The following is a 26396-nucleotide window of genomic DNA, read 5'->3' on the forward strand; positions in this document are numbered from 1 at the left end:
ATTAATAAGTTTTGAAATTATTTATAACTACTTCCTACTAGCCCATTACAGATTGCAGTTTATAGGTTCTATTTACAGAACACCACTAAAATAAGCAAATAATATTGAAAGCATATAAAACTAAGATTATTCAATTCAATATAGTAACATTATTGCCCTGCAATGTTTCAATGGGTTAAGCCCTGGTCGAGCGGCGTGAAAGGGCAGCTCTGTTGGCCATGCCATGACCCGTTGGCCCAGCTGCCAAAGCAATTGATTTACTGCACTTTGTTTGCCAAAAATTAATTGAGTTGATGACAAGTGCAATTGATTTATGCGGGACTCAAATGAGTGCGGACACAAATGGATAGATGGATGGATGGATGGATGGATGAATGGATGGATGGGACAGACACATAAAAGAGTGCGCAGAGAGCCAAAGGGGTAAAGGGGCCAAAGGGGTTAATGTAATGGGTTTCCATTTGGTGCCAGTTGCAACACATGCGGGCCCCCCTTTTCTTTTTTTTTTTTTTTGGATTGCCACTATCCTGTCCAACACTTCCGATAGCCCACTGTGGATATATATATTACCCACATTCACGGACAGGTGTTGGCTGCCAGAAATTCCGAAATTCAGAAACGAAAAAAGATTTGCTGCTTCAACTTTTCGCAAAGATTTTCCAAAAAAAAAAAACAAGGGAGAACGCTGTAGTCGAGTTTCTCGACTATCTGATACCCGTTACTCAGCGGGGTGCTACCGCACCAAAAACTGTCAGTGTGGAAATTTATCCTTTGCACTTCCACTAGCTGAGTAACGGGTATCAGATAGTCTGGGAACTCGACTATAGCGTTCTCTCTTGTTTTTTATCAATTTTTATGCGGGGTGCGGGGTACGGGGTGCGGGGTCCGGGGTCCCGGGTGCGGGGTCCGGGGTGCGGTGTCCGGGGTGCGGGGTGCGGGGTGCGGGGTACGGGGTGCGGGGTACGGGGTGCGGGGTCCGGGGTACGGGGTCCGGGGTGCGGGGTCCGGGGTCCGGGGTCCGGGGTGCGGGGTACGGGGTCCGGGGTGCGGGGTCCGGTGTTCGGGGTCCGGGGAACGGGGTCCGGGGTGCGGGGTCCGGGGTGCGGGGTCCGGGGTGCGGGGTACGGGGTGCGTGGTCCTTGGTGCGGGGTCCGGGGTGCGGGGTCCGGTGTTCGGGGTCCGGGGAACGGGGTCCGGTGTTCGGGGTCCGGGGAACGGGGTCCGGGGTGCGGGGTCCGGTGTTCGGGGTCCGGGGTGCGGGGTACGGGGTCCGGGGTCCGGGGTGCGGGGTCCGGGGTGCGGGGTACGGGGTGCGTGGTCCGGGGTACTGGGTCCGGGGTCCGGGGTGCGGGGTCCGGGGTCCGGGGTGCGGAGTTCATATGATTAAATACATGTTTTTTGGCAAAACGATAGAAATTTACAAGACCAATACAAAAATGAAAAAATATCAAAACATTTTTCAAAAGTGTGGGCGTGGCAGTTTTGGGCGGTTTGTGGGCGTTAGAGTGGGCGTGGCAACATGAATCGACAAACTTGCGCTGCTTCTATGTCTCTGGAGTCTGTATGCTTAATCTCAACTTTCTAGCTTTTGTAGTTCCTGAGATCTTTCATACGGACGGACAGACGGACGGACAGACGGACGGACAGACGGACGGACAGACGGACATGGCCAGATCGACTCGGCTATTGATCCTGAACAAGAATATATATACTTTATATGGTCGGAAAAGCTTCTTTCTGCCTGTTACATACTTTTCAACGAATCTAGTATACCCTTTTACTCTACGAGTAACGGGTATAAAAACAAATGAAAAAATAATAAACAAAACCTTCACACCTGATCCTGGATTTTGGTTCGTGTTTTGTCACGGAAGCGTGCCGTGCACACATGTCCTTCGAAAAACGCCGGCAAAACCGGGAAACAGGCCAGGTTTTAGGCCCGAAAAATTCGTTGGGAAAATGCTGGAAAATTGGCAAAACGTCGAGTTTTGGGGAAAGACGCAACGGAAATAAGCGCCAAGCGGATGCCAACAAACGAAGCAAATGATTCATTTCCGATGATGCGACAGCGACCTGCGTCCTGTGTCCTGCGTCCTGTGTCCTGCGTCCTGTGTCCTGCGTCCTGTGTCCTTGCCGTTCAACTCTGCCCCGCCTCACCTCGCACCGCCCCCTGAACTTGGCCTGTCGTCTGCCCAACAAAAATTTGCATGAAATGTAAAATCAAACGGCTCGCGGACTCGCGGCAAACAAAATGAAACAGTAACAGTGGCTACACCGCGAGAAAATGCTACGAATAGCTGCTGGAAATATTAGTGAATTATAACACTTTACCAAACTAGTAAACTTGCAATAGTGCCACATGCTTATGCTTATTAAGTAGATGTTATTTTGATTAAATACATTTTTTTTCTCAGTGCAAGTGAAAGGGGGCGTGGCCAGGGGAGGGGGGGGGCTCACTAGCAGGCGTCGCTGGTGTCACGTTCCCATTCACGTGCAGGTTGACGGACGCCCGTTGCCATATTTTATGGGTCCCCCGTCTGGATTCGTATCCGTATCCAAATCCGAATCCGAATCTGAATTTGAATCTGAATCCGATTCCCCTTTCTATTCCCCTGCCGGTGAAAGTTCAACGCCGCTGTGTGTGTTATTGATATGCTAACGGTAAATGCGGCCCATAAAATTGCCGGGTGGTGGAGTTTTCAGGGGGGGGATTTCCACAGGACAACCTCTGCACTTGACGGCTGTGCGGAAGTGGTTAAAACCAAAGGGGCGGCGCAGTGACCAAAAATGGAGGCGGCAACATATGTCGCGAGCGACGTGTGAAATTTTTAGCCAAAAATATTCACACTCCACCATATACCATACCATATATGTATGTACCATACCACACATACTGGCCATTCATTAAAAGGGCCACCAAAAGCGACAGGCAAAACAGCAAATGGTCAGCAAGGACGACGACATATTGGAAATCAAAATGTTGACAAGCAGCAGGGACAACACTTTTCAATTAAACCGATGACACAACAAAAAAAAAGCGAGTAAGTTGGAAAATTGGCGGGGATTTTCGTATGGGGGTTGCAGCTGCCGAAAAGGGTGCAACCAAAAATGCATTACAATTTACACTTTTTACAGAATTTTCATTATTTTTATGCTTTACAATTTGCAACCAAAAATGCATTACATTTTACACTTTTTACAGAATTTTCATTATTTTTATGCTTTACAATTTGCAACCAAAAATGCATTACATTTTACACTTTTTATAGAATTTTCATTAGTTTTATGCTTTACAATTTGCAACCAAAAATGCATTACATTTTACACTTTTTATAGAATTTTCATTATTTTTATGCTTTACAATTCGCACTTTTTAAAGAATTTTCATTATTTTTATGCTTTACAATTTTCACCTTTTTTAGAATTTTCATTAGTTTTATGCTTTACAATTCGCACTTTTTAAAGAATTTTCATTAGTTTTATGCTTTACAATATGCACCTTTAAAATAATTTTCATTATTTTTATGCTTTACAATTTACACTTTTTACTGAATTTTCATTATTTTTATTGGTTCAAAAGTGGTTATTTCATTAAAATTTTCACTTTTTACGGAATTTTCATTATTTTTATTGGTTCAAATTGGTTATTTCATTAAAATAGAACGCACACAACTAAAAGTCTACCTAAACTTATGATCCATAGCACTTTATAAATAGTATTAGCCATCTTCTTCAGAATGCTTTGATGATATTGCAATTAGAACCATTTTTGATTGTTTTGGTGGCACTTGTGGCAAATCATAAATGAAACAAATTTCATTAGCCAATTTCTTATTTTTTGTACAAGGTTTTACAACGTGTTCGACTTGCTGGCTTTGGTATCAAACTTTCAGCTAATTGTTTTCAAATTATCAATTCAAATCACGTTAGGACCCATTCACCGCCCGGCAAAGTGAGGAAAAAAAAAATTATCATGCAGCACGCTTAAATGGCTTTTCAATTAGATTATGTCATTCAAGTGCCAGCCAGCGACGACGCCTTTTTCCCCACTTCACCACCCCACCATTGCTGGCCACATTAAACGTATCAATTTCCGTTAAGGAATTTTCCCCGAAAATAACAAGGAGAGAGAGAAAAAAAAAGAAAGAAAAACAAGGGAAACCCTCCCAAAAAGAACGGCAAACAACTTGAGTTCATTAATTTTGTGCGAGGCGCAACAATTAGCACGAAACCGAATCGTGGGGGTGGCGGTTTAGGTGTTTTGGGTGTTCTCTTCGGCAAATGGGGAGCATCACCCAAATGCTCAAACCTCCCAAAAAAAAAAAAAAGAAAATACAATATTCAACAATATGCTTGCCCAATCTTTAACTTCCCCACCCCGCTCTGCACCACAAAACGTGACGCTGCTAATTAAGTTGACGCATTTGCCGCCTCGCTGGCTCAGCTTTTCCCACTTTCCCACTTTCCCGCTTTCCCGCTTTTCCTGTTTCATGCCTCGCGGACTTTTTTGTCTAGTGGATGGCGTTGTTTTCCCGCTTTTCCGAGGGGGCGGCGCCGTCTTGCGGTGAGCTTAAGAAATTTGCATGGTTGATTTGCTGTTCAACTCGAGAAAATGGAGCTGGAGTCCAAAACCGACAAGCGGATTTTCCGGGGCAACAGAATGGGGAGGCGCCTCCCAAGAAGCCCGGGGTCAAAAATCGGTGGGTGGGCAACAGGTTATTAGTTACAAAAGGTTAGCAAAAGGGGTGTAGAAAAAACAATGAATGAATAGGAACAATTGCTAAAGCACATTAACACCTAATCATCGCGTTTCAATGCGGAGTATTAAAATTAATATAATATGCGCGATTTTATTATTGTTAATACTTAAATCAATTTATGAATATTGCATACAATTAAACCTATCTGCGAACAATTGAAACACAAGAAGTCGAACCTAAACAACTCTTGAAAGTTTGCGCTTAAGTAAATAATTTCAAGAGCAAAGAAATAACAATCAAAGTGCCGAAAATCCGAACAAATCAGAAACAACAACAGTCAAACACTTGAGAAATTTATTGAAAATGCGTGCTTTTTGCACTTGAGTTTTGGATTTTTCTCCTTTACATTTCGTATTTGGGATTTCTTTCCTTTACTTTTTGTATTTTAATTTTTTCTCCTTTACATTTCGTATTTGGGATTTCTCTGCTTGGTTTTTTTTTTGATTTTTTTCCTTTACATTTCCTATTTTGGATTTCGCTCCTTTACTTTTTGTATTTTGGATTTCCCTGCTTTACTTTTTGTATTTTGGATTTCTCTCCTTCCCCTTTTGTATATTGGATTTTTCTCCTTTACATTTCGCATTTTGCTTAGCGTTTTTCCCCCGTTTTCGCCTATTATTGTTGTTGTGGAAAAGTCAAGTGCGGGAGAGGAGTTCTTTTTTTGTTTTGTTCGATTGTTGTTCTCTAACTGCCGATCGCCTTTTGTGGGCCGCACATCAAACGAAACTGGGTGTTGCACAAAGCTTGTGCAATGGGTGGCAGTTGGGTGGCAGTTGGGCGTGGGAAATGGGGTGGGGGAAATGGTGGCAAGCACAAAGACATTGAGTCCACTTGTGGGCGTGTACGGGCAGAAGTGCTCAAGTACACACGGGCTTTGATTTCTTTTCGCATATAATTAGTTTAGTCAAAAGTTGAAACCAACTGACGGCTGCTGGCTGTGCTGCCTTGTGTTTTCCCTGCTGTTTTCACCCTACACCCTTAACCCTTACCCGTGCCACAGCGCTTTGCCAAGTCCAGAAATATGTTGCATTCAAAGAGGCGCAGCAAAAGTCTCACCTGAGTTTCTGGGCAAAACTTATACACATATAGCAGTACACCCAACCCCATCACCATCCACCAACCACCAACCATGTTTTTTCAACTGTCATTTTGACAGCTGCTTCAGCTTGTGATGTTACTTTTTACCTGGAAACTGGAAACTGTGACCTGTTACCTGTAACCTGTTACCTGTAACCTGTAACCTGCAAGCAGTGCAAGTTCTTGTTCTCAACTTTATTTTTTTACTCTTAACCTTTTTGCGCCAGACAAGCTGCAGGATCTGCAGGACGAAGCACTGGCAAATCAGCTGTTTCCTACACAAAAAAAGGAGAACTCCATATACATATGTACATATGTATGTACATGCAGCTGTCAAAGCCCAGCCACCAAGTTTCACAACTTTCGAAAGAACTGGCAGAAATACTTCAAATGGGTTGGGTGCAAAATGGCACTTGCTAAAGATGTACGATGTATATGAAAAATGTAAGGCTTAATGCACTTAATGTTTCCCTATCGCTTTTAATTTATTTTCCTCATTTCTATCTTAAAATCTCTGTTACGATCTGCAACTTAGATAATGTTAGGGCAATCAACGAGCACTCAAAAAATGACCAGCAACTTGAGTCCCAATCAAGAGGACTTAATCCCGAGCTGGTCGTCCAAAATAACTTTTCAAACTTTCCGCTTCGTTTCCATAACGTATAAATATTCTATAAATACCAATAAAAGTGCTGGGAAAAGTTAAGCCAAAGCAGAAAAAAAAAACGATAAGAAAAAGAATAAAACAAAAAACTTTCGTTAGCCGCAAAACCAAAAAAAAAAAAAAACAACAAGGAAAATACTTAAAAATCTCATCGACAGCAGAGTGTAAAAGCAACAACTTGGGTCGGAAGTGGCTCAACAATTTTCAACACGTTTTCCCCACCAGCCACCAGCCAGCAGGCAGGAAAATCATAAAATTTTAACGAACCTATTGAAAGTTTACACATTGCTGCTTGATTTCACTGGGCCAATGGGGCTAAGGCTAAGGTCCGGAAAGTGTGAAAAGCACCATCGAACGGCAAAGATTTTCACACTTAGACATTAAGGAAATTTATGAACATACATACGCACACCAGTGATGTTGGATTTGGCCACTTTTGAACACATTCTTGGTGGAAATGTTTAGCGATTTGGTTTGAAAAAACTTGTATAATGATGCCATGTAAATAGGTCTATGCATATGCTATTAAAACAAAAAAAAAAAATTTTTGCGCAAATTCTACAATAAATTTAGAAACTAGTAAAACACATAGCCTTACAAAAGATAGTAAAAGAATTTAGTTTGGATTTTTGGCGGTCAAATTGTGGCATCGCTGGGACGCACATGTTTCGTGTTGGGCGCCGAAAAGTGTGCTACAGGAAAATTAAACTTACCTATGTAAACAAGCCCAAGAAAAGGTATCCTGTGAGTATGAGAGTGCGTGTGTGTGTGAGTGCGTGTGTGTGTGAGTGTGTTTGCCTGTGTGCGGCTGAGGCGGAAGTTATGTTCAAACTTAATTTAAGGTTCAATAGCGTAACCAAAGAAAACCACACGAACTTTGGCTGCAAAGGCGACGACGACGACGATGAACGAGTTTCGTGTAACATAAAATCTTGTGGTTTATTAGATTTTAATAATTCACACGATTCAAGTGTGTGTGTATATATGTATGTTCGTAAGTGTGTGTGTGTGCGCTGGTGTAGAAGACACATGACAGCCTCAGAAAAAGATGGGCGGAGGTAGCGTGGCTAGAGAGAATTGCTGTGCATTTGAAGTCAACAAAAAACTAACTTTTATCTACCGCTCGTCTCAACTTTGTATCGCTTCAGAATCCAGAAACCAGAATCCAGAATCCAGAACCCTCTAAAAAGACACCCAAAATCACCTGCCAACCACCACACACCACCCACTTGAAAGAACACCCGAAGGTGTGTTTGTCTTAGCAGCAAACAGCAAGACAACAACAACAACAACAGCAACAACAACAACAACAAAGACAACGACAAATTTGTGGCATATCAGCGGTGTGTCGTGTGGGTTGTTGTGTCCGTACACCAAGTGGTTTGGGGGACCAGGCACTAGTGGGTTAAGACGGTGGTGCAAGTGCATACTTAAGTGTATGTGGAAAATGCCACTAAAGGGAATTGATTTGCCCAGGACTTGGCTAAAGATTGCATAATAAGTTGACAATGTCTGCCATAAGTTTGCAGCTTTTAAGCTTAGCTGAAATTTATGTATGTGTCGCACAGAAAGTAGGAATATTTTCCAGCTACTTTATAATGTTTGGCCTTTCAGCAAATAGATAGCTTAACCAGGTGAATTTGATAACCCAAAAAGGGAAGTTTGGTGGGTTCATCAGCAACATTTCACCTGCTTAACCTTACATCTAATCCACTCTGTGCACTCATGCAACATGCATTTTTCCCGGTACTCTCTTTGCCTTCAGCTGACCTTTCGTGTCGTCAACGGACGGACATTCCACTAGCTAACCACATCCCTCCAAGCGAGCGAGCGACCAATCGATGGATTAACCCTCTGAGACCGCAGAGGTTGTGACATACGAGTTAACCCCATGCCAGGCCATGCCATGACATGCCTGGCATTCCTCGGCTGGCTTTATCTAGCTGGCAAAAGTTGGCAACTTTGGCCACTCGCTTAACAGGCGGCGTATCGCTCATGGCCCAAAAGTGCTTGTTGGCCAAAGTCGAGTGGCAGGAGGACATGGGCATCAGCAACGACGAGTGAGGGGAATGATGGGTTAAGGGGTTGAATGAAGAAATGCACGGCACAGGAAGGACAGGAATCACAAGGAGCACAAGGAGCACAAGGAGCTGAAACAAGGTTTCCGCTTCCGGCGGACTCTATAAATTTTTGCCATCTACCTGGCTGTGGAGTAGAGAGTATGCAAAAGATGATGATGCCACGAACAAAACAGAGTAACAAAAAATATAGAAAAAAAACCAAGGAAAGGCCAGAATAAATCAGTGAAAAATGTGCAACTTATGATCAAGTGTTCCCACAAGAATTGCAAACTTTGCACAGGCCAACCAAGATGCTTTCTCCTGCTTTCTCCTACCTTCTCCTGCACTCTTTGTTGTCTCGGAAACTGAACGTTGAACGTTGAACGTTGAACGTCGAAGACATCATCGAAGTTATGTGCCCAGAAAAAGAGGTTGCATAGTTGAGTTGACCCTTTTTTTTCTTTAGGTTTTTTGTTGTACGGTCCATAAATAGTTTATAAACTATGCTGAAACCAAAGGGGAGTGCTTGAAAATATGAAAATATGGGGTTGCAGTGTGAAGGAAATCACTTGTAAGAAGATAATTGCATTTCACACCAATTAATTTCATTCAGGACGGTACGAAAAGCAAAGAAAAAATACAAAATGAGAAACACGCCAAGAAGCCAATGGAAAAACAAACAAAAATTGGAAAATGGGCAGCGACAGAATCAATTTGAATTTCAAATTAACGAAAAATAGCGGCAGGAGAGATCGGGGTCACCACTCGACATCTCGAGAAGGACAGCCTAAGATTTGCGACATTACAATGGGGGTTGGATTTTTGTATTATTTTGTATTATCCAAATGCAACGGCATCAAATGTCGTCTACAACGCAGCTTCTCCTTCTCTATTTTGTCTCGCGAAATACGAAATTGAATTTTCCATTTAAAGACAATGGGTTGGCAAATTTTGCAGGCGCCACAGGATGGTCTTCATTTGTTATTTTGTCGAAAAATAGAATTATTATTCCCAGTGGATAGGCAGCTCAAGTTCATTGCGAGAACTTTAAACAACATAGACATCCCGCAGATATTTCAAAAAAGCTTGCTTGCCAGCATATTGATTTAGCTGTGGAATAAAAGATCTGAGAGAATGCTAGAGTATATGAACAGCAATTTAATTGAAATATTACAGTGATATTACAGAGGAATATTACTGCTTATTTGCAGGACAAAAATCAGGTTTTACAAATCTTGTAAATCGAAAAAAAATACAACGTAAGTAAAAATAGCATTTAAAAATCTTGAATTTAGAAGGGCATCTGCACATAGACTGTATGGCAGAAGTCTGGCATTTTCCTTGCCAGACTACGGTTGCCATTTTTCCATTTAACAGAAATTAATTTATTACATCAATATTTATGTTTCACTTAAATTATAATGCGTGAATGCAGTCATCCCTCTGTCTAAACTTTTACAATATTTTTGTTTTTTTTTTTTCTGTCCATTCTCCACTTTCCACTTCTTTAAGCATTTTTGCCCGCCGCAAAGCAAACAAAAAAGGGGGGCACCCTTTTTGTCTGACTGCCACTGGCTTTTTCGAGGAATCGCAATCAGCCATAATAAATATTAAAAAATAGCGCATAAAGTCAAACATTTTATGGGGGGGGGGGGGGGGGGGGGGGGGGTGGTGGTAGCTGTCCGGATCGTTGATGGAAACTTTTCTAATAAAATAGTGAGCGTGGTGGTGTAGCAATTGCAATTGTGAATTTCTGCAATTGCACAACTTTTTGGGGCATATTCAAAAACCATTTTCGCCTATCAGAAAGTGTTTCAACAAATATTGACAGACGAAAAATGGATGAAAATTGGTGGCGTGGCGGGGGGCGCTGAGGGGGCGTGGTTATGGGTAAAAATGGCTGCCATAATTAACAGTTAATATTGCAGAAGCGGCAAACAAAGTTTGTTCCGGTTGTTTCTATTTCTGCTATTTGACTAGAACTCCCCCCCCCCCCCCCTCCCCCCACTTTAGCCTCCCTTTGAAAAATGAGGGGGCGTCTGGCGTTTAATAAGCTCACAGTTTGTGTTTGTGTTTTCCAACACTGCAAACACATACATATGAGCAAAATCTCTGCCATGCAAGCGAAACTCAAATAGAGGGGTTAGGAAAATGGTGCGGGGAGGTGGGGGGGGATTGGGATAGGGTTCTGTAAAGCACTTGAAACACCCCTTCCCTCATTTTCTTACTTGGCCTTTTTCACGCTGGCACGCTTTTTGCTCATTTTTTGGTGTCAATGAACAGTTTTAACATATTAGCAAAGTTTCTTAAAGTACACATAAATATGTTTGATGTGCGAGCGAACGCCAAGGAAACGAGGGAAAATTGGTATGGGAAAACCTCCGGAAAAATGGGCCTGTGTGTGAGTATGGAAAAAGGCGGGAGACACAAGTGCAAAGGCAAACGGAATATGATGTAAGATGCCGGGGCCAAAGTGGCGGATGAGTATCGCATTTTCAAGTGCCGCCGGTTGGAAAAAATATATAAAAAATAAAACGACGACGACATGAAACAGCTGCTTTGAAAAGCGCGGATTTTCCACAATTTTCATACGATTTTCCACAATTTTTATACGATTTTACCATGCGGCTCAGGGGAGCAATTTCAATATCCATTTGGGATATTGAAAATACCTTAAAATAAAACGCGAAATTGAATTAATGAGCACTGCGAGAAACACGCATCATTAAAGCTTAAAAGTTGTGAGTAATGCTAAACATTTGATCATTAAATTCAATTGATTTAACTTTTTAAATGCTTAAATACCCACGGAATTGAAAGTACTTTTGGTAACTCACGCCAGTCCCAAAACGACTTACAAATTAACTCAATAAAAACAATTTTCGATATTAAATTATCATTTTCCCCATCATCTCCCTGGATGGTGGAAAAACTTTCTCCTTACCACTAACCCCTTCCACACTTTCCACACACACACACACTCACATTTAATATGGATGTATGTATGGGTGTATATATTCCACCACTACAACTACAACAAAAGGATGTCGTGTCGTGCCGCGTCGCTTAATCATGTCAATGATTTATAACGCTTTCAAGGAGCGCACCAAAACTCGAACTTGTCGACGCCAACTTCCACCCGATTTTCCCCCACCATTTTCCTCCACCCATTTTCCTCAAGGTGAGCGAGTGGCGGCCAAAGGGATGAGGGGAGGGCCACTGAATGACTTGCCAGACAAAAGCATAGTAACTAGCTTAGGAACCGGAGTTTGGGGCCAGGTCAGAACATAAGTTTTCCAGCTACTTATATGCCGCCATAGTCGAGGCGAAATTTATCTCACGAAAAATGATTTGGCTCATTATCAACAGGAGCTAAAGTGCAGCCAGTACACAGAAAAAAATATATCTTGTATATAGCTTCAAATTCGAAACTAACTATAAAGAAGTACATTATTTCAAAAACCAAAGCAAACAATAAAAATATTATTAATTAAAAACCAACAGCTTATAAAGTATATATAAAAAATATTGCTAATATTCAAAACAATGAACGACATATATTTAAGTGTACAAAAAACCAGAGATACATTTATAGACAAAAGGAGAAAGGCGATTGCGGAGGGAGGGACATCGAATAAACGCATAAATCAACAACAAAAACAGAAAAAATGATTTATTTTTCTTGGCTGCTTCTTCAGCTGCTGCCTCTTCTTACACTTCACCAAAAATACCCCCAACTCCCTAATAAATATATATATATATATATATATGTATTTTGCGACGGGGTTGGACCCGTTGTATGATTGCTTCTAATAAGTAAAGTGGGATAATGCCGGGAATTTCTGAAGGCGTTGTCGAAGGGGAAGTACCATAATCAGTAAGGAAAAATCGGGGAAAATAAATAATGTGGAAGGGGTGGGAAGGGGGGTGGGCTGGTTGGCAAGGTGTGCATGCCCACCAATAATAAAGTAATCAAAGTGATATGGTGTTGATGCCAGGAGGAAAGGAGCAAAATGCTCGCCAGTTCATATGAGTGCTGCTGCTGCTGTGTGCATGTGTGTGTCTGTGTGTGTGTGTGTGTGAGGATGAGGACAGGATAAAAGGAAGCCCCAAACAATGTGTGTTGTTATTGTTGCCAGGATTATGCCATTAAGACATGAGGCAATCGAATTATGGTCCTGGCCTGCAAATGAAATTGAATAAGCAACGCCAGTGGTGGCGGCGGCACTGGGAAAATCCAGCTGAACAATGGAACAATGGAGCCGGCATTTAAGAGGCCAATCTGGCTGAGAGATCTGGCCAAAATAACTATTGGCAGGGGGCTTTTGTGAGTGGTAAATTGTTTAAAATGCAGTCTCACTTATTTGATATATGTTTAGGTTACTTTTTAAATTATGGCATTTGCACAGCAAATTGGATTTCAAAGCACAATAAATTACAAACATTTACCGATTGCGCTCGTATTGAACATTTTGGAGTGCAAATTTCATTAGCAATTTGCCAGTTCCGTTTTGCCGCAGAAACTTTGCACACTACATGTGTTTGGTGTCTCTGCGCCAAAAACCCCATAAATAGTTGCTTAATTACCTTCTCCAGTGCCAAGTGCACTCACCTGCCCAACCCTACTCTAAACACTTTTCCCCTTTTTGCCCAAAAAGAACTTCTTGCACAAAGAAAACCCAAACACACAGAGAACAGTGAGCGGCAGAAGTTGAGGCAAAAGCCGAAGACAAAGTATAAAACATATGCCAAAACACCGATTGCAATTAATCTTGTGCATGTTTTAGCGCTCTTCACCCTTTCCAAAAATTTTCCACCGAGCGGTAAACTGTATTGGTAAACAACGAAACGGGGAAAACTTGCGCTGTATTTGGTTTTTCCCTTTAGGGTTGCCACCTGCAAAAAGGAAGCAACCAATTTAGTGTGGTTGTGTTTGGGTGCTGTGATCTATTGTTGGCAAAGCAAACTTTGCAGCATACTTCAAGGCGCCACCCACACACACACACACACATAAGCTCTTATTCCCCGGATTTGTCTGTGTATATTTGCGTGTGTGTGCTATAGACATTTGTGAGGTATCCCTTAAATACCAATTTATGGCACAAGCAGATAAAGTCCCAAATCTGCACTTAATCTTTTGCATTGTTTAATTTCGACTCATTGAGTTGGAGCGCCAAAAATGCCCCACACTTGGATTTCTCCATTTCCCACTAACACTGTCTATGGGTGATTGTGTTTGTGGGGGCGTTTGTGTGGGCGTGGCCATATGAATGGGCATTGTTCCGGGCCGAGAAGCGGCGTACTTAAGTTGCCTGGGAAATAAATCGCTGTTGACGTCTACAATGTGCTGCACAGCGAATTAAAATGTTTGCAGCTATAAATTTTGAGTAGTTTTAATTCTAAAACTATGCCAATATTTAATTTAAAAAAATAGAGTATAATGAAGAGAATTCGTTACTAGTTATAATATAAATATATATAATTACATACATATATTTGTGCGTAATTTTTTCCGCTGTGCTCGGAAAATCAAAGGGGAATGAAGTGAGGAGAAAGTTCTAATGTTTGCTTGTGTGCAATATTCGATGGTTCATTGCAACCACGGCAACAACAAAAACACGTCCTTGCTCAACAGGCGCAACAGTCGTCCTTACATCCTTCTTCCTTCCTGCCCCTCCATTCAGCTGGCCTTAACCCCTGTTTGCCCGCTTCTCAGGCTCGATTTTGCGGTTTCCATGGGTGGCGTTTTGCCGAAGGATACGAAGAAGGGGGGCTCCTGAATCCGGGTCTTGGTCCAACGCAAGTTGTTCGCTAGTTAAAACTTACAACTTGCGCGTTATTTCCTGCCACACACACACACTAACGCACACTCGAACACACACACAGTGCACACAGTTTCCCTTTGAGAAAGGGGCTCACTTCACCTTCACCTCCTTCCGACCGCAACGCCCTCCGTACTTAAGGTGTTAACGCAAAAGCTTGACTCATAAAATATTGAAAAAGCCGCAAAAACTTTGCACCAAAAAAGCTAGGGAAAATACACACATACATAGGTAATACAGAGTAAAATGCTAGGGGCTGAGGGGAAATAGGGGGCCAATTGTGGCGGATTGTCGGAACCCCAAATTGAACGGCTAAGTGGCGGAGTCAGTGAAACTTTCTTCCTTTTTGTGCAGCTCTTTGGTGCTTTGTTTGCTAAGCAATTATGTGATATTTATACTTTTCAATTTTATATACATGTAATTAATATGTATATATTAAATATATATTTATTAAATTTATATTTATTAAATGCATATTTATTAAATGTATATACATTAAATGTATATTTATTAAATCTATCTATGTATGTTTATATTAAATATATATTTATTAAATGTATATATGTATATTAAATATATATTTATTAAATGTACATATGTATATTAAATATATATTTATTAAATGTATATATATTAAATGTATATTTATTAAATGTATATTTATTAAATATATATTTATTAAATCTATATTTATTAAATGCATATTTATTAAATGTATATATATTAAATGTATATTTATTAAATGTATATATATTAAATATATATTTATTAAATATTATACTTCAAATGACATTACTTCAACTCATATTCACCTCGCCTTAAATGTCAGAATAATTTCGTTACAAAGAAGAAAAATGTGGAAATCGCACGCCGTTCCTCGTTGATTAAAGTTCTACTCGATTTCGGGCTCTCAAACATTCGATCAGCCATGTCCACGGATCGCCTAATCCTGCTGCAGTTCAGCATGCACTGTTTCAAGATCATCTTCATCTATTGCATCTGTGTAAATGTCCTGGAGCATCTCGTCCAAAGGATCCAGGAGCACTGAGCGTGAAAATGTTGGGGGCCAGAAAACGGGTGCAATAAAAAAGCTACACCTATTTCCAAATTGCATGTGTTTCTTTCACTTTCTCGCTGGCAATGTATTGGGTTTATCGCCGCAAAATGTGAACTGCCTCTTTTCTTTTTTTGTGGCCACTCGAGTTGAAAATCGATGCGATTTACGTAAATTACATATAATTTTTAATAGGTTTTTCATCGGGCATAAATTATGGCCTGGCATGCAAAAAGCAGCCGCGGAGAAAACACGAAACGGAAATTTAAATTACCTGCAATGTAATTACACAAAAGAATATGCCAATAAAAATGACTTATGTATCAATTTCCTTTACGACACAATCCCAGACGAAATGGGGAGAATGATGACGATGATGCTGCTACTGATGCTGATGATGATGATAATAATAAAAGGCAACGTAGCACAAAGCGAACAATTTTCAATTTTATTTTTATTGCCTTATTGTGTATCAAATATTTACAATTATTTGCCCCAAGTTCCGAGTCCCCAGAAAAATGAGCCGAAAAAGGCGCACAGACGAAAGCAGCGGCAGATTTTTTGGTTTTTGGGGGGGGGGAAGAGCAGATAAATTCAAATAAAATTTTTGCCATTGCACTGTTACCAAGGTGGAAATGATGAGGCTTTCCTGCAGGAACATCAGGACATCACACACACACACACACACCCACAAAACTACAGACGTGCAAAAGTTTTCGATCAAAAACGCGGCAGCGAAATGATACCCGCTCGTCGCCTCTCTTTCTATCCGTTTAGTGCCGTCCTTCTCTCGCTGGCGGCATTAAAATTTTATTTTAATGTCATCGAGACGTTGATTTACAGCCAGCAGTTTCTTGGTCTGTGCCTTTGTGTGTGCCTTTCGCGGCAGGCGAAGTATAATTTTAATAATATTTTATTGCTTCGAAAAGTGGTAATAGCGCGGAAAATGCCAAGATGCCAAGGGCCGGAAAATTGTTTCACCAGCGGCAGAGTTTCGGGTGCAGGCGAGTGTGGTAAATATCCTGTAGAACGTGTTGAAAAAATATAGGAAAAATGACTAAACAATTGCTGATTAATAGTGTTAATAGAATATCCACATAAATTTTACTACATACATACAAGTACTTGCAAACACACACTAGATTTATTTTCCTTTCTTAAACTACGCATGGAAATACATTTTCACGTTTATATCGGTTCAGGATACATTTTCCCGCATCCTTGCCAACAGTTTACTTTTGTTGCTATGTATTTTCGCCGGCGGAGGAAACCTCGCCAATTGAACGGGTTTCCATCAATTGAAAACACATTTGCCGTGAGCTTTTCCGCATTTTCCCCGCTCCACTTCCGTCTGCCTTCGCTATCTGGTTCATTTAACAACAATTATAATGGTTTCCACTTTTGCCATTACTTTTAACGGTTGTCTACATTGGTTTTCCACCGCTTTCCATTTCTTGTACTATTTCTTTTCTTTTTCTTTTTATTTTATTTTCTTTTCTTTTATTTTCATTCCATATCTTTGCCGCATTGCCTTTTGCAATGGGGGGCAATCGAAGAGCTGGTAAAACTTAATGAAATGAAACCTTTGAAATAGGCAACCGGAAAAGGTATATGATGAGATTGGCTTGGCACTTTTCGGCTTTTCCGAATGTATTTTAAGTAATATTTATGTGACTTCATCTTCCACTTTATCCTTCGCGCTCTCTCTTCACCAATTAATTTTTATTTATGTCTGTATGCATTAATATATATACATTCGTTTTTTTTTTTTTTTTGGTTCGCTTTTTCCCTTATCAAACAAACAGTTGGCAAAATGATAAATGCCCTTCATACCCTAAAACCCCCTCTCTTTGGTAATTTAATATTTTTCATTTTTTTCCAAAGTTGTGCGGGGGGGGGCGGAGGGGTGTGGACTGCTAAAAAATGACAATTTTTAATTATCAAATGCGTTTAATGATAAAAATTGTCTAAGCGAACGAACGAACGGGGGTGTGGCAGCCACTTTCCCAGCTTTTAATTTATGATTTATTTGTGTGGCGTTTGGTGGGTGGCGGGTGGCGGTTGGTGGGGCGCCCATAATAATTAATATTGCACACAAGAAAATGCCAGAAAATAAAAAAAAATGGAAAAAAAAGCGAAGCGAACCTAAGAGAAAACAAGAAGGAAACAGAAGGCGGGCAAAGGCGTCGAAAACAATTCCCCCGAGGGGGTGGGCACATTTTTTCATAAATCTTCAAGGCGAAGACAGTAAGTGCAATGTCATTGAGGCAAAAAAAAATGGGGGAAATAAGAAAGAAAACCCCTTGGAAACCCAACGCCCCTGTTGCGACCACATGTCGTCTTGAGCCAGCCGCAAACACAAAATTAAAAGTATTTCTCGAATTATTGTTAATGATGATTAAAAATATGTGTACCTGCGGAAATGAAATGGCAAGAAGGTGTGGATTGTAATGGGAGTACACCTGTCCCCAAAGCGAACACATGCTGCCATCCTCCATCTCCATCTTCACTGAATCCGAGTTCACTTCGCTTTTGACTCCTCGCAAAATGGAGAGAGAAGCGTTTTCTTGAAGGAAATAACATAATAAATATATATTTTAGAATACGCAACGCAAGAGGAAGGTTTATAAAATGTATACACATATGTACATTTTTACGTATTACAAAAATAATAAAAAGCTTAAGAAACAAGGCCCCAAAAAGTATTGAAACTTACATCTAATTTTAATGGATTTTTCTTGATAAATTAAAATGAATATTCCTTATGGCTAAAGTGAGCATTTCTGCGAAGGGAAGATGCATTGGGTGGGTGGCAAGGGGTTGAATGCGGCGTGTGGCGGCACTCGATAACATAATTATCTGTCATAATCAGTAGGCGTTGAAATGTGCAATTTAAAGAGCAATTTAATGCGCGCCAGCAGCCAAAAACAACAACACCGTTGCAGATGCAGATACAACCGTAGCAATATATACATATATAGATACAGATACAGATACGAATACGGTTATGGATGGCGGATGCAACAACTACACATACACGTACAGATACAGATAGAGATACAAATACAGATGCAGATATAAACACAAATCACCAGGCAGTTGCAGTTGCACAAAAGCGCAAGGGCGTCGCTGCAACAGCAACCGGTTGCATGGGGTTGGAAATCAGGGGGGTTGCCCAGTGCAACGGCTGTGGGGTTTTGGACAGTGGCGTAGTTGGGTAATTTCCAACGGGGGAGCAACTCTGCCAAGCAATTGAAAGCTCTTGCTCACAGCAAAATCAATTGTTCATAGGCATATTGCAGTATTTAACCACTTTTTCAATGCTTTTTTCTTATAAGTTGCCACAATCGTTTATACCTTGCTGCACTTTTCTCTTATAAGTTGCCACAACCTTATATACCTTGCTGCACTTTTCTCTTATAAGTTACCACAACCTTTTATGCCTTGCTGCACTTTCCTCTTATAAGTTGCCACAACCTGTTATACCTTGCTGCACTTTCCCCTTTGACATTTTGACACTACGCCACTGCTGGGGTTTTTCCCGGGGTCTAAAGCATTTCGGTGATTGTGTCAGTTTGAGTTTTTGCAAATTTGCATCGGATTATTGCAATAAACATAATTATGCGCGCTGCATATGATTTTTCAATTAAACACATGCCAACCCTGCGTGAAAAAGGCCCCCGTTTTTGCGAAGGGGTTATCATTTGTGGACTCCTGGGTCTTTCTGCTGGGGCGTGGCAAATAAAGGGTTAAGCTGGCTTCTTTTTTTTGGGGGGGGGGGGGGGGGGGGGGGGGGGGGGAACGGGTGGGTACTAGATATTTGATACCGAGGGATACTGGGATGACATGACCAACCAATTGCTGTTCGTTGCGGGTGTTTGTAATGCATATTTGTTAATTAAGTGTCGCATGTGTGTGAAAAGCCGACCACCTACCCACCTTCCCACCCAACAAAAAAACCACCCAGCATGTGGTGCCATTCTAGCGGTGCTTAAGTGGAATCAATGGACTGTAATGCGAAGATAATCATTTTTAAGCAAAAAAAAAAAAAGTGCCGCACATATCATTATATTTATGCTGAAGAGCCTTTGCCTTTGAGTGGCAAAATAACAGAATGGGGCGTTGCCAATGAGACACATGCAACGCACACTCAACGGGATATTGCAGAAATTTCAATTAGTTGAGGTGTTGAAGCTGAAACTCTGCGGTGCAATCCGATTTGTGTTTGCCATTTTAAGCGTATTGCACTTGATGAATGCCAACTCCCTCCCAATCCATTCTTATTCCCAGAAAATCGTAATATGGTCGTATGGTCTTTGAAAGTGAGGTCATTTATATTGATATTCAAGAGTAGGAGTAAACTTAAATATGCAGAAGAACGCTTGTCGTGTCATATGGATCCACCCGGAACATGTCAAAAAAACTAAAACACTAAATATAAAAAATACGAAAAAAAAAAAAAACACACACACACTAGTTTAGATGCGCCTAAGTGAGGGTGACAGTAGCCACAAGTCCAGCCACAGGAATATCACGATCCAGCAAGGATAACTGCAATAGGTAGTCGCCTTTGGGTGCATTGTCCGGCAGGAAATTGGTCTCCATTTCGTAGTTGTCGATGGTGTATTTGCCTTTGGGAAATGGACATGTATCCTGGTCCGGTAGATTGGAGGACTTTTGTATACTCGGATACGAGTCCTCGTCTTCTTTGATGAACTGACAAAACGGTTTCTTAACAGCCATCACCATCGAACCCCTCTGATTGGCATTGGAATCGTAGACATACACCATTAGAACAATCTGTAAAAAATATAAGATATTAACGATTGATAATAACGATTGATATTAACGAGTGATATTAACGATTGATATTAACGATTGATATTAACGATTGATATTAACGATTGATAATAACGATTGATATTAATTATTGATATTAACGATTGATAATAACGATTTATATGAACGATTGATATTAACGATTTATCTTAACGATTGATAATAACGATTGATATTAACGATTGATATTAACGATTGATAATAACGATTGACATTAACGATTGATATTAACGATTGATCTTAACGATTGACATTAACGATTGACATTAACGTTTGATATTAACGATTGATCTTAACGATTGATCTTGACGATTGATATTAACGATTGATCTTAACGATTGATAATATCGATTGATATTAACGATTGACATTAACGTTTGATATTAACGATTGATCTTAACGATTGATCTTGACGATTGATATTAACGACTGATCTTAACGATTGACATTAACGATTGATATTAACGATTGATATTAACGAATTGATATTGCAAAGAGACATTGCACTTACCTGCTGCTCATCGGCCATATTGAGTTTGAACTCAAAGTCCCCGTTGACCACAAACTGATTGCGTGAGACCTTTTTCATACTCAGCGTGCCCCAGTCCACCCAATTCTCCTGATTTTCAATGGTGTCGTCCATCGTAAAGGTGTTCAGCTCCACGCTGTAGGGTTTCTCCGCTCGACAACCAGCGACAACCAGAAGTATCGATAGCACTAGAGTAAGTGCACCCATTCTGGAACGGTGCCCTGCCATGCTGCTCTACTGTCACTACAATGTCGGCCGATCGGGTAAATCTCCAAATATATATAGATCTACAATGTACTTGTGCAATCCCAACTCGCACGCCATATCGATGTTTGAATCCTATTATGTGTGCGCTTATCTGGTTGTATCTTTTAGCCGTCATTTTTATGAGCTTCAATTGTGGTTGTCATCTCGTGCATCGCAAAAATGTAGCTACAAGGCCGTAGCAAGTTTATGAACATACCTCGTAATAGTTGTGTTATATGTGTAAACACCATTTAGGTGACCTTACTGCTACTCGGCTCGTTAATACAATGTTTTAAATACGAGTATATAGATATAGATCATCATTTATTGCTCAGTTGAGGTTGTATATTTGGTATTTGCCTTCCTTCGAAACCCCTTTTCACCTTTGCGCCAAACAATTGATCCGCTGTCTGCTCAAATTTTCCGTGGAAATTCTGTAAATATTTCATGCCAACTAATCTCTTAACACTCTATTGAGACATGTAAACTTTTAATAGCATTTGCTTCACTCCGCCAAAGTCTGATGAAGTAAAACGAGGGGGGGAAAATGGGAAATGGGGGAAATATTGGAGGTCTGGAGACCTTGTTTTATGGCCTGCAGCAGTTTTCGTGTTTGAACATCAAAAGTAATAAATTCATCGAACCATTACAGGCCAGAAAATACAGCGGCTAAGGATTTTGTTGTTTTAGGTCGTTGCTCAATAACTTTTCGCCGGCTTTTCCCGCTTTCCCCGCTTTCCTCGCTTTCCTCGCCTTCCTCACTTTTCCATCGCGCTTGCCGTTAATTTTCCGCGAACTGCTCTGCGTTGTTTGCCGTTGTTTTTGCCTCGTTTTCCATCGCTTTTCCTACTCTACTGTTGCTGCTGCTGCTGCTGCAAAGTTATTTAGGTAACTGTCTTGACTTGTTTCTTTTGGCCCTCTGCATTGATTGCCCCTGGTATTCCGAAGTTGGGGTGAAAGTTTCACCGGGGTCACCATAAATATCCCAGTTCCCAGTTCCCAGTTCCTAGTTCCCGAAACAAGCCAGAAGTTAAGTGTCTCTGAAAGTTAGTTGCAAATATTTCAAGCTTATTTATTGGTTTCTAATCGAAATGCCAGTAAGTAGTTACTTGCTCACGATGAACATAGTTTGAATTGAAAAAACAGCTAACTACCTCAATTCTATTGGGTGAATATTAAAACAAGACAATAGACTTTTAACTTTATATTTAGTCTTGCCAAATATGTATGTATTTAATTAAAGCTATGCCAGCAATAATTAAAGACTAAATATGCTTGACAATTTTAGTTAAATGAAAGTCACGTGACAAAAAACACGGGACATCATTTCAATAAAGAAATACACGCCAACAAAAAAAGAGAAGGGAAATACTTAAAGAAAAGCGCTGGGTTCATAAAGAAAACCAGCTGTGTGTGCAAGAAGGAGATGGACTTAAAAGGCGGAAAGAGACAGAACAGCAGGAGTGTGCTAAAAGAATTGCAGCGAAATTAAAATAAAATAAAATTTACGTTGAATTAAAAGCAGCGAAAGCAACAACACTGCCAGTAAAACACTGAAGAATGTAAGGAGACTTTCGAAAGGATTACGAATTATTTATCCCCAGTAAATTTTTGTCATCATTATTCAATAAATTTATTGAAATGTGAATGGTATTTTATATTAATATGGGTTGTGATTTATTCTGTGTAAGCTTTAAGAACTTTTATAAAAGACAATAACAGATATTGCATATATTAAAATGTATTGCAAATTTAATTGGCACATATTTAACACTAAGAGCAACAAATTTAATTATTTTTTCGCAATTAAAATCTGTACAGGGTATCTGATAAGCAAAGGCAACGGACAAATAACGAAACTGACAAAAGTGGGAGGACGAGTCGAGTCGTGACTTCATTTGCTTGACACTTGGAAAAGGGCGGTGGAAAATTGTGGAAAATTGCGGGGGAATGCGGTGGAGTGGCGTTGTGGCATCAAGTGTGTGCCATAAGGGAAAGGGGAAAAACAGAGAGGGTGCGAAAAGAAAAGGCTGCAAACGATTCCTAATTGAAAACTATTAAATTCTTTTTCCCTTTGCCCGCTGCTACTTAATTTCTCCTTGGCACCCAATCTTTTCCCATTTTCCGCGCTATTTTCCACCGCCTCCTCCCCCTATTTTTTTCTCCTTTTCTTTATTTTTTTTTTTTTTTTGTTTTGCCTGGCGGGTCCAAATTGGAACTTGAATTTCATTTCGAATGACATTCGCTCCATCACGCGTCAACTGCAGCCAACTCATGGCACGTAGTTGCGATGGTTTTAAAAAAAAAAAGAAAGAAAAGCGAAAGAGTCCTGGACAGGGGAGAGCAAAAAAAGAAGAAAAAAAAAAGAAAGAAAAGCGGACATTTTCATTTGAGCATATTTAATTAGATGCAATTATTTATGGTATTAAATAGATGAGGCAGTAAATGTGCTGTACACTGCGTTGACTCCTCCAACAGCCCGAACCCAAAGAAAATTGAAATAAAATGCTAAAGAATTGCGTCGTTGTCTGTCGCCAAAGAAAAAATTGGATAGACCCGCCGCCAGAGAAGTGGCATAAAAAAAAATATAAAAAAAAAAATACTCGCAATACTCGAGAATGGCGTGGAGAAATATTCAATTCTTGGCTCACTCAAAAAGGCAAAGGCACAATTCTGCAGCGAATGCCACGATGTCCAACCAAGCAACCCCCCTTGCGCATCATTTACCAGCCAACCATAACAATGGGGTCCTCGGACCCCTCCCCCACCCCCTACTTTGCTACCCCCCTACTCCCCCTGCCCCTTTGGAAAATCCTGCGGACGAAGGAGTGCATTTAAATGGCAGGAAATTTGAAAAAAATTGAAATTTAAGTCTTTGATATATTGAAACCGATTTATTAGCCGCCCTTTTCACTTTTCTTCTTTTTTTTTTCTTTTGCTCATTTTAGCCACACCCATTGTTAGTCATTTTCCGCTTTAACGAAAAAGAAAAACTTGTGCCATCTTCTTTCTATCTGTTTTGTCTCTGCAAGAAAACAGCGATGCGCTGAATTCTAAAAAGCCGCCCAAAACTACAACATTTTCAAGTGTATTACATTCCACATTTACATTTTGGCAAATCTATTAATGTGGAGCAAGATACATGGCTCCAAATCATTGAACTTGACCACAAATCCGCACCTTTCTTCTTTCTTTCTTTTTTTTGACATTTATTGGAGTTAATAGCGCGTGTCCATGGACGGGTTAACCCCTGGCGCACCTTTCGCCTTTGGGCAGACAAGACAAATCACACAAATTGACAAACGTTTAACATCATTTACACAGCAAAGCCGTAACGACTCACACTTGACCAAAACGCCCAACCAATATTGACCCTTTCGCCGGCTGCTTTTCCTGGGAAAACGACTAAAACCCTTGTCAACATTGCGTAACCGAAACTATTAAAAAGATCAGCCGGACACTTGACTGCAAGAATGGGTAGAAGAAAAGCCGAAATGAAACAAGAAATGGTAAGAAAAAAGGGGCGAAAAAAATGGGGAAATAAAATTGAAGAGGATGTGACCCACCATTTGACCCCCGCAAATTCTGTTCATTTTTCACACGCCCTGTACCAAAAAAGGACATATGTTCATGGTCAAATCGATTAAATAAATCATTAGCATCTTTTGTGGCCAATTCACGTGTCCCTCGTGTCCTTTTTTCCTTTTCCTTTCCCTTTTTTTTTTTATTTTTTTTGCAACGCGTGCCGCAAGTTTTCTCATGTGTTATACGGTTTTTTTTTTTGCCTTGCTAGCAAATTGTTTTTTAATACAAGGCGAAGAAAAGACGACAGCAGCCGAAGTGAGAATTTTTCGTTATTTATTTTTTTATTTATCCCGGACCCCTTGTCGTTTGACATTTAATTTGTTGCGCTCCTGTTGAGGCAAAGGAGCTCCAAAGAATGATGGCTAATGTAATGCCGTGTGGACGTTGAGATGGAATGAATAGAACCAAATTAACTGCTCGCAAAAGGGGGTTATTTAAGGCTATAGTACCTTGTTGCAGATATATTCTTAGGTATTACCAATTAATTTGTAATTATTAAAAGTATTATAAAAAGTATTATTGATAGACAATAAATTCCATTAAATACTTAAAAGTTAAAAAATGCCTATAATCATTGTTTTATTTAAAAACCCAGCAGATCCTTTTCAATCTTTTCAACTTCAGCATCCTTTGCCATCGTTTAGACATTCAACAATTTCAGTATCCTTCTTCATATATCATTCTGCTTCAGTTTTTTTTTTTGTGTTTTGTTGTGAAAGGATATGGCATTGCTGTTGGTGTTCATTTTCTATAAATATAAATTAAATGGGTGGCGTGCGACTGTCCAATAAATTTAGCTATTTTTATATATTACAAGATACCTTTTTCGCTTTCGGTTTCGGTTTCAGTTTGGGTTTCTTGCATTCGTGTTTCCTCACTTTTTTTTTTTTCTGTTGCGCCTTGTTTGTCAGACGTGCCATTGTGGTGGTCCCTTTGTGCGGCATCTCATTCCGTCTCAAATCCTGAATCCTGGATCCTGGATCCTGGATCCCACATCCTGCGCCGGTGTCGAACCCTTTTCATTGTGCATCAGCCGACGGGGCGTGGCAGGCTGAAAAATATTGCCTCAGCTGGGCCAAATCATGTGACAATACTTGCTTTATGCACGCTTATTTAGCGGACCACCCACTTTTAGGCCTTTTTCTTCGAATTTGTTGGCCAATAAAATGCAATTTGTTTTGCGAAAGAAGCAACAGCGTGTGGCATCCCATTCCTTGTGTGAAGGCACAGCTTTCGTCTAATTATTATTATTAACTACACAGTCTCATGTGTAAAAAGATTGGTGCTGATAAACAGGTGTGATAACTATGCACATTTAATATGCACATAATAAAATATGTTAACTATTCACATTTAGATAATAAAATAAAATAACTAAAATATGAAAATATGATAACTAAGCAAGCACATTTAAATAATAAAATATGATAACTAAGCACATTTACATAAAAAAATATGATAACTAAGCACACATGAATAATAAAATATGAAAATATGAAACCTTGGCACATTTAAATAATAAAATATGATAACTAAGCACATTTAACTAATAAAATATGATAACTAAGCAGATTTAACTAATAAAATATGACAACTGAGCACAATTAACTAATAAAATTAAATAAATAAGCACTTGAATAGTAAAATATAAAAATATGATAACTGTGCACTTTGAACTAATAAAATATTACAACTATGCACACTTAAAGAATAAAATAGTAGTGCATACAACATACTGAACCCTATTAATTCATTATTTA

General features: G+C 40.1%; 2 protein-coding genes across 2 annotated transcripts; one reads left to right on the forward strand and one right to left on the reverse strand.

Annotated features, from left to right (window-relative positions):
- Window positions 1-15184: 15184 nt before the first annotated feature.
- Window positions 15185-15772, forward strand: LOC120456252. Its single transcript, XM_039642972.2, has one exon. The coding sequence runs from the start codon at window positions 15312-15314 to the stop codon at window positions 15429-15431; it is 120 nt and encodes a 39-aa protein (XP_039498906.1). The 5' UTR covers window positions 15185-15311; the 3' UTR covers window positions 15432-15772.
- A 3981-nt stretch (window positions 15773-19753) lies between these two features.
- Window positions 19754-21042, reverse strand: LOC120455795. The gene is made up of 2 exons (XM_039642252.1): window positions 20788-21042; window positions 19754-20237 (listed from the first exon to the last, which is right to left on the reverse strand). Exons 1-2 carry the CDS (start codon window positions 21031-21033, stop codon window positions 19926-19928), a joined length of 558 nt encoding a protein of 185 aa, XP_039498186.1. The 5' UTR covers window positions 21034-21042; the 3' UTR covers window positions 19754-19925.
- Window positions 21043-26396: the final 5354 nt, after the last annotated feature.

The sequence above is a fragment of the Drosophila santomea genome, chromosome X (assembly GCF_016746245.2).
Source record: "Drosophila santomea strain STO CAGO 1482 chromosome X, Prin_Dsan_1.1, whole genome shotgun sequence".
NCBI lineage: Eukaryota > Metazoa > Arthropoda > Insecta > Diptera > Drosophilidae > Drosophila > Drosophila santomea.

Coding starts and splice junctions, on each gene's coding strand:
- LOC120455795 (XM_039642252.1), bottom strand. CDS start 21,033: ATGGCAGGGCACCGTTCCAGAATGGGTGCACTTACTCTAGTGCTATCG. Junction 20,238..20,787: donor ATATGGCCGATGAGCAGCAG/GTAAGTGCAATG, acceptor TATTTTTTACAG/ATTGTTCTAATGGTGTATGT.
- LOC120456252 (XM_039642972.2), top strand. CDS start 15,312: ATGTCCACGGATCGCCTAATCCTGCTGCAGTTCAGCATGCACTGTTTC.